This window comes from Narcine bancroftii, chromosome 3, assembly GCF_036971445.1.
Source record: "Narcine bancroftii isolate sNarBan1 chromosome 3, sNarBan1.hap1, whole genome shotgun sequence".
Taxonomy (NCBI): domain Eukaryota; kingdom Metazoa; phylum Chordata; class Chondrichthyes; order Torpediniformes; family Narcinidae; genus Narcine; species Narcine bancroftii.
In genome coordinates, this window is record NC_091471.1 from 102,384,776 (window position 1) to 102,396,623 (window position 11,848).

At 40.6% G+C, this 11,848-nt stretch overlaps 1 protein-coding gene across 1 annotated transcript; it reads right to left on the bottom strand.

Moving 5' to 3' along the window:
• Positions 1-3,994: 3,994 nt before the first annotated feature.
• Positions 3,995-11,461, bottom strand: rasl11b (RAS-like, family 11, member B). The gene is made up of 4 exons (XM_069924668.1): positions 11,225-11,461; positions 10,829-10,885; positions 10,634-10,710; positions 3,995-5,090 (listed from the first exon to the last, which is right to left on the bottom strand). Exons 1-4 carry the CDS (start codon positions 11,337-11,339, stop codon positions 4,623-4,625), a joined length of 717 nt encoding a protein of 238 aa, XP_069780769.1. The 5' UTR covers positions 11,340-11,461; the 3' UTR covers positions 3,995-4,622.
• Positions 11,462-11,848: the final 387 nt, after the last annotated feature.

The window sequence follows — 11,848 nt, forward strand, 5'->3', positions numbered from 1 at the left end:
ATTGGGATTTTAAAGTTAATAGCATTACCTTTGATGCAAAAATATTCAGTGAAATGATATCTAACAAGAAACTTTTTAAAAAATATATAGACAGCACAGTAAGTGCTGTATTATTACAGGACCCAGATTCAAATCCAGAAAGCTCTGTAAGGAGTTTGTACATTCTTCCAGTCTTCCAAAGACTTACAGGGTTAATTAGACACACAGGTATATTTGGGCAGTACAGGCTTGAGTTAGAAGGCCCTGTTCCAATTTTATTTTAAATTGAACATTTAGCATAATTTTAAAGGATTGCAATCTAAGTATGCTACCACACTGAATGCTAACATGGTAGGACAAACATTGGTGATATTTTCTTACTTGGGCTTTACAGCATTTAATTTTAAAACTGAAAGGGATAATACAAACACATCTCAAAGAAATTAAAGGACATTTGGAGAGCTGAGGAAAGCATATTAGTGGCATCTCTTTTGAACACTCAAGGAGCTCAGTTATAGAAAAAAATAAGCAATGTTCAAGTTGTACAGAACTGAAACAGGCTGTGCCAACTAAATCGCCTATCTGAGCTAGTCTCATTTGGCTCTCATCTTTCTAAATCTCCCCAAGTCATGTACGAGTCTGTGTGTGTATCAGAGCTAGTCTCATTTGGCTCTTATCTCTCTAAATTTCCCCAAGCCATGTACAAGTAAGAGTGTGTGTGTGTGTTTGTGTGTGTGTGGTGTTTTATATAAATCATTCCACATATCGTCTAATGTGAAAGGTACCTCTGGTTTCCTTTAAATGTTTGTCCTCTACATTTAGGCTCCACTACCTCAGAAAAGACAGATGTCACTTTATCACGATTTGTCAAATCCCTGCTCAGCCTCTTATGCTTCAGGAAAAAAAGTCCCAACTTGTCCAGTCTCCTCACATTCTTGGTAGCATCCTTGTGAACCATTTCCAACTTAATGACATCCTTCTTATAGCTAGACAATTAGAGCTCCACATAATTCTGCAAGTGTAGTATTTCCAACATAGGTGTTGCATTTTCATAGAACCATATACTTGTATATGGAGATCTCTGTTCTAGAACATTCTCCAGAACCCTATCATTTACTGTACAAGTCCTGCTCTGATTTAACTTCCCAAATTCATGGTTTTGAATAATTCATGGAACATTTAAATTCCATTAGCATTCTTTGGCCCACTTTTATCTAGATTCTATTGCAACTTTAAATCTTCTGCACTGTCCACTATATAATCATTTTTGCTGCCAACTGCAATCTTGCTATGCCAATTATATTCAAATGCAAGTAAAAGAAAAATGCTGCAGAAACTCATCAGGTAAAACAGCATATTTTATACATTAAGGTATAAGCAAAATGTAGACAGATGCCTTGATGAAGGACTCAAACCAAAAACATTGGTTCCATCTTTATCATATAAAGTCTGCTGTTAGACCACACATGTCAAACTCTGGCCCGCGGACCAAATTTGGCCCAGGATATAATTATATTTGGCCCGCAAGATCATATTAAATATATATTAGAGTTGGCCCACTGGCCGCCGCGCCAGTATAGCACATGCACACTGAAGGTGAAAATGAAGACGCCGGAGGTGTGGAGGGATCACGAATCCCGGGGATTGGAGCGCCGCACTCAGCCCGCCCGGCTCCCAGACACACAGACACGGCTGGAGTTGGGGACCATCCTCGCTGGGTCTGCGCTTCAGTGACGACGCCGAACCGAACATCTCGTTGGCGATGCCTTCCCCCTCGCTCCGTGCGCGGCAGACCCTGCCTCCCTCTCCTTTTGTTGGAGACGAGCCCGGCGCCATGAGATCACAGTTTAATCCCTCTCCAACCATGGGAGGGGGGGTGGGAGCAACGCGCTCTTCTCAGCCAATTCCTTCACCGTCCCGGACACCGGCGTTTCAACGGGGGGTTCAGGTGCCTTCGTCAGGCGACCGACCTGTTGGTCCAAGACAAGGGGAGAGCGTACAAACTCCACACAGACAGCACCTGAACTCGGGTGAATGTGGAGCTGCGACCCCACATTCCACATCCGGACTGTGTGTGAGACGGAAGCTTATTTTGTTCCTGTGATTTAAGCCTTTCTTGGGGTGGAGGTCCTTCTCTGACCACTTGCCTAACAATTAACCTAATCAGATGTGGAGTTACCACAATACAACAGTTCTCAACCTTCTTCTTTCCACTCGCGTCCCTGTGCCATTGGTGCTCTGTGATTAGTAAGGGATTGCTTAAGGTGGTCTGTGGGTGGAAGGAAAAAGTTTGAAGACCACTGCTTTAATCATCCCTCATTGACTCGTCATGTGCACGGTTTCAGAACGCTAAAGGAAATGGGCCAATGACAATAACAATGAAAGAGTTTATCCAAAACTATTATTAAACATTTATTTTAATAAGAAAAAGTTTATTACACATGTTGAAAGAAGAGAAAACATGCAGATGTTGTTGAAAATTTTTAATAAATATTTAGTTCGGCCCTCGACTTAGTCCAAGTTTATAATTTTGGCCCTCCATGAATTTGAGTTTGACACCCCTGTGTTAGACCTACTGAGTTTCTCCAGCATTATGCTTTTAATTCAATCACTGCATCCACAGACTTGTTTTACTATATTCTCATATGATTCATTAATTATAGATGAACAGTGGACCCACCACCAATCCCCATAGCTCACCATTGGTCTTGAGCCTCCAGTATGAAAAACAGACCTCCAAAAGTTTATGCTGCAACTACAATCACCAAATCAATTAATTTGACCTGATTATCCTGAATCTCATGTGATCCAACATCCACCTTGTAGTACCTTGTCAATAGCTTTGGAAAAGTTCATGTAGCCAGTGTCTACCACACTACCCTCAATTCTCTTTGTTGCCACTTCAAAAAAAAAATCATGAAACAGGTAAGAAACGTCTTGGAATCACTTGCAACTTTTACAAGTTGTCTCCTGAATGGTTGCAAGGGAAATGAAATTTCAACTTTAAGCAATTTTAATACAAATAAATATCTTTTAAGTGTACAATTGGTTCCAATCAAATGAAACTAGAATTATATTTGACATTTTTGGCTGAGCCATCAACAAACTATTTTGAAATATTACACAAGGTAATGTTAAATTTACCTTTTGTAGGAAGAGGACAAAGGAGACAACAAATTTGGGGGTAGATTAATGAACTTTGGTGTATCTTGAAAAGTAACACAGAATTGGAAAACTGCACTTGTTGGGATTTGGTCACTCAAATATATCTTGAGTGAACCAAAAGTCTGCAGATGCTGAGATTGTAGTAAAAACATACAGAAATGCTGGAGGAGCTCAGCTGATATTGCAACATCAATAGGAGATAGATATTTTACCAAGGTTTTGGGCCAGAGCCCTTTAAGGTACTGTATTATTGAAGGGCTCAGGCCCAAAGCATCAGTAATACATCTTTACCTCCTATGGAGGCTGTAAATCCAGCATTTCTATGTGTTTTCTGATCCCCCTCCCATACAAGTATGCCTGTAACCCAGCTGACATTACAAAGGTGGCAAAATAAATAATAAATGAACATATTTGGTCTTGACAAAGACAAGTAAACATTCCAATCTTGTACAATTTAAATAAATCTTTCAAATACTAGCACATTTGGTTCAACTGTTTGTCAACCTTCTGGAAAGTTCATAGTCTAGGAGAAGAATCCCTGCTGTAAAGAGATTGAAGAATAGAGTTTAATACAATCCATTTAGAACTTGGTTTCTGAGCTCACTGCAGTCTTTTTGGAAAAGCTTTCTGACAGTACCAAGGTCAGGTGTCAAAACTCTCTTGGACAACATGCCTTGCCTTAGTTAATCAACTCCAAGTTGGATTCCTGCAGTTTTAAATCAGATTGGAAGCATAGAATAAAACTTCAACCCTTATCACATTTTCATCATTAGTGTCCATGGGAGGGAGAGACCAGTAGTTATGATTTAAGACATTCATACAACATGAAGTTCAAATAAAACAATGTGGCTTATGTAATCGCTTTATTTAAACAAATCTGCATCCAACTTTTGATATACACAGCCATCCAATGTGGAGGCATACATTGGAGCAATTCCACATTCTTCCCATCAAACAGCTGTTCAAGGAGCTCTGCCCTCAATTTCCTGCCACACACTCTGCTTGAGATCATTCCCCAGAAGTGTGGGATCCTCTTGCTGTCAAGCAGGTGAAGTATTATAAAACAAAGTAATTGGCATGGAACCAAACAGATAAATAATCTGATGGATAACAGGAGGGTTAAGAGACTCCTGTTAGAATGCACCATTGTTCATTCTTACAAAATCACTATACAAACTGTATAAACTCTACAAGACATCCAACAGGGATCTGAGAAGTTTATTTCAGATGCTTTAGACCTGCTCCCACCATATTCAATAAAATAGCAGAGGTCACTGAAATACCCATTTTCAAAACTCATTACTTGAATATGATAAAGGTCCAAGTGAGTGACCAAGTGGGTAGTCTGTTCTAGATGTGTCATTCAGTTTCTGGTATAACCTTGGCTTTCCACATCTTCATACTGTTTGACGTGTCACAGAATTTTACAAATCAGTGACCAAATACAGTACGACTTATCAAGGTCTTCAGCTGTCTCCTCAGACAGATGTTGCAGTTCGTACTTTTGCAGAAAGAGCTTGCTTGAAACGCCGCCTGAGATCTAGCATGTTTGGAGATTTTGGCCTGGTTATAATTGACGTTTTTCTCTTTTCAGCATTGTTGTTCATTTGTTGTTTACTAATTTCTTTACAAAGCACATGAAATGCATTGTACACATCATTATAGTTTTCACTGGCAGACACCTCATAGAAGGTGCATCCGAGAATGTTTGCCAACTGCAGACCATGATGAGGTTCCACTTGTTTGGCATGGAGGAGGTCAGCCTTGTTTCCTACAAGGATGACAGGTAATCTATTCTCTGAATGTATACGACAGACATGTTGATGGAGGTGACTAATCATTTCATAACTTTTATAGTCTGTGATTGAATAGACCAGCACAACTGCATCAGCCCACTGTATGGATCTGTTAAGCAAGTCACTGCAGTTCAGACTCTGTCCATTTATCTAGAAAGAGGAACAAGATTAAATTAAATTTGAATCAAAATACAAATGAGAAAAGGTTTCATAGTATTGATAATATTTGCAAGTAGATCCATGATGAATGAATTTACTCATTTACTTTAAATTCAGCAGTGAAAAGTTTTTGTAAACAAAAAGATCAAATACAAAAGCTATCCTAATATTTGCTAGATGTTTCTAGATCATTTGTTTTTGTCTGACTTACATAATGGCTTTACTATTGCAGAGCAGCGTTGATTCAGCTGTATAGCTCAAAAGCACAAAAAAGTGTCAGACTTCAGCAAAAAGGCAGTCTTTTGCAGGAAACAGATCGACTAGACAGTACAATTTCACTTCATAGTTCAAACATAGGGTGCTGGACAAAGTTATAAATATCAAAGTAAATGAATGCAATCTTTAATTTGATCAATTGAATAACTCAGGCTCAAGTTAACTCCTGGTTTTTTTTTTAAATCTGAAACAAGCAGCAATGTGTGGTTTAAAATAGTAAATAGCTAAAAACATGAAATGTCACAGGAGATCTGCAGTCACAAAAGCCAGTTCATTAATTTATTCTTGTTTTAGTTAAAATTCTGAGTCATCTAAATGGCATTCCAAGTATGAAGGGCCTCCCACAGTCAAGCTCAGTATTAAAACTTAGTTTTCCAGGCTTGGAGTCAACTGGAACTGATCTCAGTGAAATTATTGGAACTGCAAAGGTCCTGAGAGGTGGTAAGCCAAGAGGCAGCAGTATTGGGAAGACAGAAGCTAGTTAAAATACTGGGATGCTTTAATCAGTAATCAGTCCTTATATCAGTTTATCAATACAGGGGTACATAAATATTGAATATTTCCTGAATAGATATCCAATCAGGCACTGAAAATCTAGCCCCAATGGAACAAACCTCAAATCTGCCCTTTGTATTCAGCCATTGAGAAAACTTATCAGCATCCTGTTGCAAATGCAGTGTTTCGTTTAGTGAGCATTTCCCCATTATTCTTAAATTTTCCCCACAAAAATTATTCTATCCACCATAAACAAACATTTCAAAAATTGACCTTTGAAATGCAAATAGGGTCAAAAGGATCTATTTCTCAATGACTGCAGGCAAAAATCTGAAATAGAGGCAACTGTGCAACCACCTCAATTTTTACACTCCTCTTAAATCACTGGTGCAAAGATAGTTCAAGCTTTTAGGACTAATTCTAAATCAGATGTACTCAAGTAATCACCTTACTAGAATAACAACAAGATGTTCAGAATGCTAGGTCCTGTTTTCCTGCTCTGGATTTAACTGTAGCAACATAAAGAACAGATTTGACCTGTGACCAGCATCTTGCCAGAGTACTGATTAATGGACCATGAAACTGTAGAACTTCAGTTTTGACAATAATGTTAAAATACTTTGGGAATGTCACTACATCTGCTAAAGCACAGCAAACTGGTTTAGAAACAAGCAAACCTACCGCTTTTTGATGCCTGTTCAAAACCAAACTACCTACTTCAAAAATAATCAACCGTATAGGCATCATGTTGTACCACAGTTGTTCAGTGCTGCTGCCGCCACCATCACCCCACCCCCCAGAAAGGGAATGGTCAAAATGAATGGATTCTTACTGGACAGAAAATTATCTCCTTCAAATTTGTTCAGGTCTTTCCTTAATAACATGCCACATCTTTCCATTCATGCAAACTATCACCCTACCCTTACTGTTGAGAACCACATCACAAATCTATTATTCTTAGAATATTGTTACTTCCTACACCTGCCAAAATACAAAAGAAGTCCGAACTTCAATGAACAATCTATTGCTTCTAACCTTCAAATAGTCTACAGTCATGGACATTTGACCATACATTGATTAGCAGTGGTTCTCAACCTTTTTCTTTCCACTCACATAACACTAGGTATTCCCGATGCTATTGGTGCTGTGATTAGTAAGGGATTGCTCAAGGTGGTATGTAGGTGGAAAGAAAAAGTTTGAAAACTATTTTAATTATACCTAATTGACTCGTTATGTGCAGTTTCATAACTCCAAAGGAAATGGACCAATGACATTTTTCTCAAGCAAAATATTTCACTAACTATTGGTCTAGAGCAGTAATTCTCAACCTTCCCACTCATATACCACCTTAAACAATCCCTTAACTAATCACAGAGTACCAATAGCATAGAGATTACTTAAAGTGGTATGTGAGTGAAAAGTAAAAGGTTGAGAACCTCTGAACTAAAGGGTAGAGCAATAGTTTGCATGGATGGAAAGATGAGGCATTTTAAAATCAAGGAAAGGACAGAACAGATTTGAAGATAATTTTCTGTCCAGCAAGTATTCATTCATTTTGACCATTCCCTTTCTGGGGTGTGGTGGTGATGGCAGCAGCACTGAACAACTGTTGATTATTTTTGAAATAGGTAGTTTGGTTGAACAGGCATCGCTTGTTGCTAAACCAGTTTGCTGTGCTTTAGCAGATATAGTGACATTCCCAAAGTATTTTAACACTTGTCAAAACTACAGTTTCATGGTCCATTAATCTGTACTCTGGTAAAATGCTAGTCATGTGTCTAGATAAGAGAGATTTTTGTTCTTTTCTCATCTGCTTATTTGCATCAAGGTTCAATGGTTTTCCCATTCCCACTGTTAAATTTTTATTTCTCATAGATCTAGCCTTGGGCCCTTTTATCTGAAATGCTGTCCCATTTTGTCAGCACACTGAAGAAACACAGTTGGCTCATCTGAAATACAAGATTAACTTTTGACTTTATGGAAGGTCAAGCCAAAATCTTGTGTCACACCCACAATTTCTAATCTGTAGTTGTCAACACTCTCCCTGTTAAATGTCAGAGACTCAACCAGACCAGTTACAGCCCAATTCTATTAGATGTTGGTTTGAGCTTCTAACCAGATATGGAAAGCATCATCAAGACCACCCATTTTCAAACTGAAACATTGTTCAATTCTATTTCTGCATCACCTCTTCTACTAACAGCGATCAAGCTACAAGTATCTGTAGAAATGATTACAGTATTCTAGTAAATCTCCAAATAAAATGGTCAACCAAATCATGTTACCTGTATCTTAAAATTCACCAAGCCCCATTCAATTTTCACATATGCTCAACTACTGACAACTCCCTGCTAAGCAAAGCTTTGTTTTCAAAATTCTTATTCAAATCACCAAAACATTTTTCTCAATGTTAGCATTGCTCTTCAAATGCAATCATTTCACACAGCTTTCATCAGCCAAGGCTCCAAACCCCAAAGTTCCCACCTTCACTTTCTCTAGTTTCTCTCCTAGTTTTGGTAATATGCCCCATAATCTCTTTGCATGGTATCACATTTATTACTGCAAACCACTCAATATGCTTAGAGTTACCAGGAACAAAAGTTGCCACATCCATCTTTTTAGGGGTTACAATGGATGCCCAAATCCACTTCCATTCTGTCATGGACAAGAAAAACAATACCAGACATTCAACCATCCTTTTTCTAACTTGCTTTCCAAGCCACTATTTATTTTTAACCTGCAGAAAAACACAATTGAACTGACATTTATTCCTTTCACTTCTTGATAATGTTCTCATACGTAGAAGAGGTAGAAAATCTCATGGTATGGTTCCAGAGTCTCAACATAGTCAAGATGAAGGAGACAATCGTGGACTTCAAAAGGATCAGGAACAACAAGCTCCACTACACTTCTGTAGAGGAAAGCGCCAAGTTCCTTGGAGTTCACTTAACTAGTGACCTATCATGGACACACATCTCCTCACTTGTCAGGAAGATGCAACAGCAACTGCGCTTCCTGAAAAGACTGAAGTTAGCAAGGCTACCGGTCACCATCACGTCAAACTTCTAGAGGAACATTGTCAAGAGGGTCCTGGCTGACTTCACCACAGTGTGGTATGGTTGCTGCAGAAAAATATTAAGTGGTAGAAGAAATCACTGCCCTATCAAGGTGATCTACCAGGATCGTTGTCTTAAGAGGTTGTGCAACATTAAGGACCTGTCCCACCTTTCAGCTGCTCCAGACAGGCAAGAGATACAAGAGTATCAGAGCTAGCACCACCAAGTTGAAAAACAGCTGCAGGCAGTAAGAATACTGAAAGACCAAAGAAACTGCTCACACTAATCACCCGAGACTCTCATAATTACGAAACAATATTTGAATACTACTCCACATTATGTATTGTCTGTATGTGTTTCCACCAAGGACCAGAGAACACTTTCCTCAGGTTGTACTTGTATAATCAGGTGAAAATAAATTTGATTCAACTTCTCCCCACTTACTCCAATATTTTATACCAGTTGTATAAACAAAGTTGCATTGCTCCACAATGAACAAGCTAATAGATGTAGAATGAGTAATCCTACGGAACAAATTTTTGAGGGTCTTAACAGTGTAGATAGATGCCAAATATGCTTCCCATCAGACATATCAAATTAGTACAATGTCAGAATAAGGATTTACATTAACGACCAGGATGAGAGGAATTTCTTCCCTCGTGATCTTTGTAAATAAAAACAGATGCTGCTGCAAATTAGGATTAAAAATACAGAGTGCTGGTCATACAAAGTCAGGTATTACCTCTGGAGAGTGTAAACACTATTGTTTCAAGTCAAAGACTTAAAAACAAACTACAGTTCCCCTTCCACATGCTGCCCAAGCTGCTAAATGCTTCCAACATTGTTTTATTTCAAGAATCTTTGATTTTTTTTTAATCTAGAGAATTAAAGTTGTTTAACTCTAGAGGATTCAGGATCAGGGAACTAAGAGGAAAATGGTGAACGAATATCAACCCTGATCTTAAAATGGCACAGCAGGCTCCAGGGACTACTGCTGCTCCTGCGTCTTATTTCCTTTAACCATCCCCTGCAACTGGAGAAGGAGCAGAAGAGGGAAAAGTACCTGCAAATTTCAAGGAAATCTTCCAGCATCTTTGTGCTAACTGGCTGCATCAAGGTCAGGTATGGGACACCTCTAACCCCAAGTGTAAAGCCCTGCAAAAGGTCATGGACACAATCCACGACGTCGCAGGCAACCCACCATAAAGAACCCCTATCGGAACGCTGTTGTCCGAGAGCGCGCACAGATCTCACTGCTGCCACTGGTAAAGAGATATAGAGAATCAGACCTGCAGGTTCAGGAACAGCTGCTACCCTTCCACCATCAGACTCCTAAACCACAAACTCAATCAGGGACTCATTTAAGGCCTCTTACTGTTACACTTTGTTTTTTTCCCCCCTCCTTTCAGAATTGCAGTTGTTTACATATGCAGTGTAGTTTTTTTTTAAATCTACCATTAAGTGATAATTCTGCCTGGGCCACAGGAAAAAGGATCTCAGGATTGCATATGAAGTCATGTATGCACTGACAATGAATTGGAAATCTGAAATGGCCTGCTACAGATTAGATTACTTGATTGTCAAACTATCCCATTTACAGGTGGTTTATTTCTCCTTGCTTCAAGGTCCCTCCCATGTATAGGGGCAGACTTGGGGGGGGGGGGGGGGGGGGGGGGGGCACGAGAAAGAGGAAGCAGAAAACCTCACCTGAACACCTGGTGTGTCCTGAACTTGAAGTGCAAGTTGTTCTCGATCTACTTGTACTTGTCTGGAATATAATGTACCTGAAATATTATGAACCAATGTCAAATTATGTCCAAAGTTCGACTAAAGAGTCAATGTTCACACAGACAAACCGAAACATCTTGCCGCAATTTAAAACTTCTTAAAATGGGAGCTTACCTGCATTTCTTTCGTAATCGCCAATGAATCTTCTGGTTAAAAAGCGCACAACCAACGCTGAGAAAGGAACACATGGAATTGTGAAGTTATGAATAATCTACTCCAAGTACAGGAGCCAACCATTTCTCCCCAGACCGCTCTCCCCCAAAGGAAAGTAACGATGAGATCCTCCCCAAATTTTGCCGACGCCGCGTGGGGGTGGGGGCACGACCTTGGCCGCGGCCAGCGTTGGAGGCTCTCTGCAAAAACACTTCAAAGCCTTGGCGAACCAACCTGCTGCCGACTCGCTGCTCAGCTCCCTGGGCACACAGCCACAACCCACCCAGCGAGCAGCGCCTGGAGGAAACCCGCCGGGTTGGGCTCGCCTCCAAGAAAACGTCCCCGAACTTTTCTCACCCGTCTTGCCCACGTCGCTGCCGCCGATGACCGCGATCTTGATCACCCGGTTGCTGGGAGCATACTCCGCAGGTCCATCCTCCTGGATCGTCGACATGTTCTGAACCAGGCGCATATCAAGCGGTCGCGATAGGAGGCCGGCTGGAGCACGGGTGCGAAGATGGTGGAGCCGCAGAATCGTGGTCGACAGGCCGCTCCCGATCACCCGCAGCCGGCGACGCACCAACTGAAGCCGGAGGGCTCGCTCTGCCGCGTTTTATAGCCAACCTGCGCACGGGCTCTGATTGGTTATCGGTGGGCCCGCCGATTGGATGCTTGCTGCACGACGTCATCTTACCTGCGAGTCCTTGATCTGGTGCGTGGCCGGGCAGCGTCGCGGTCCTGCGCAGAGCCCTCCGCGTTTCGCTGTGGCACCTGGCCAGTGTCCCCTATCACTGCACAGAAGATTTGAAATACTCCCCAGGTGCGATTAAACTTGATGCGGCCTATCTTGTTGATGACTTACAGCGCTTTTTGTCTTTCTTTTAGATACCCGCATCTGAAGTTTATCTTTTGTTTTCGCCCTCATCGTTTATTTAGGTGAACTCGTGGAAGCCACCACAGTTTTTTCCATTCAGTCAAGAT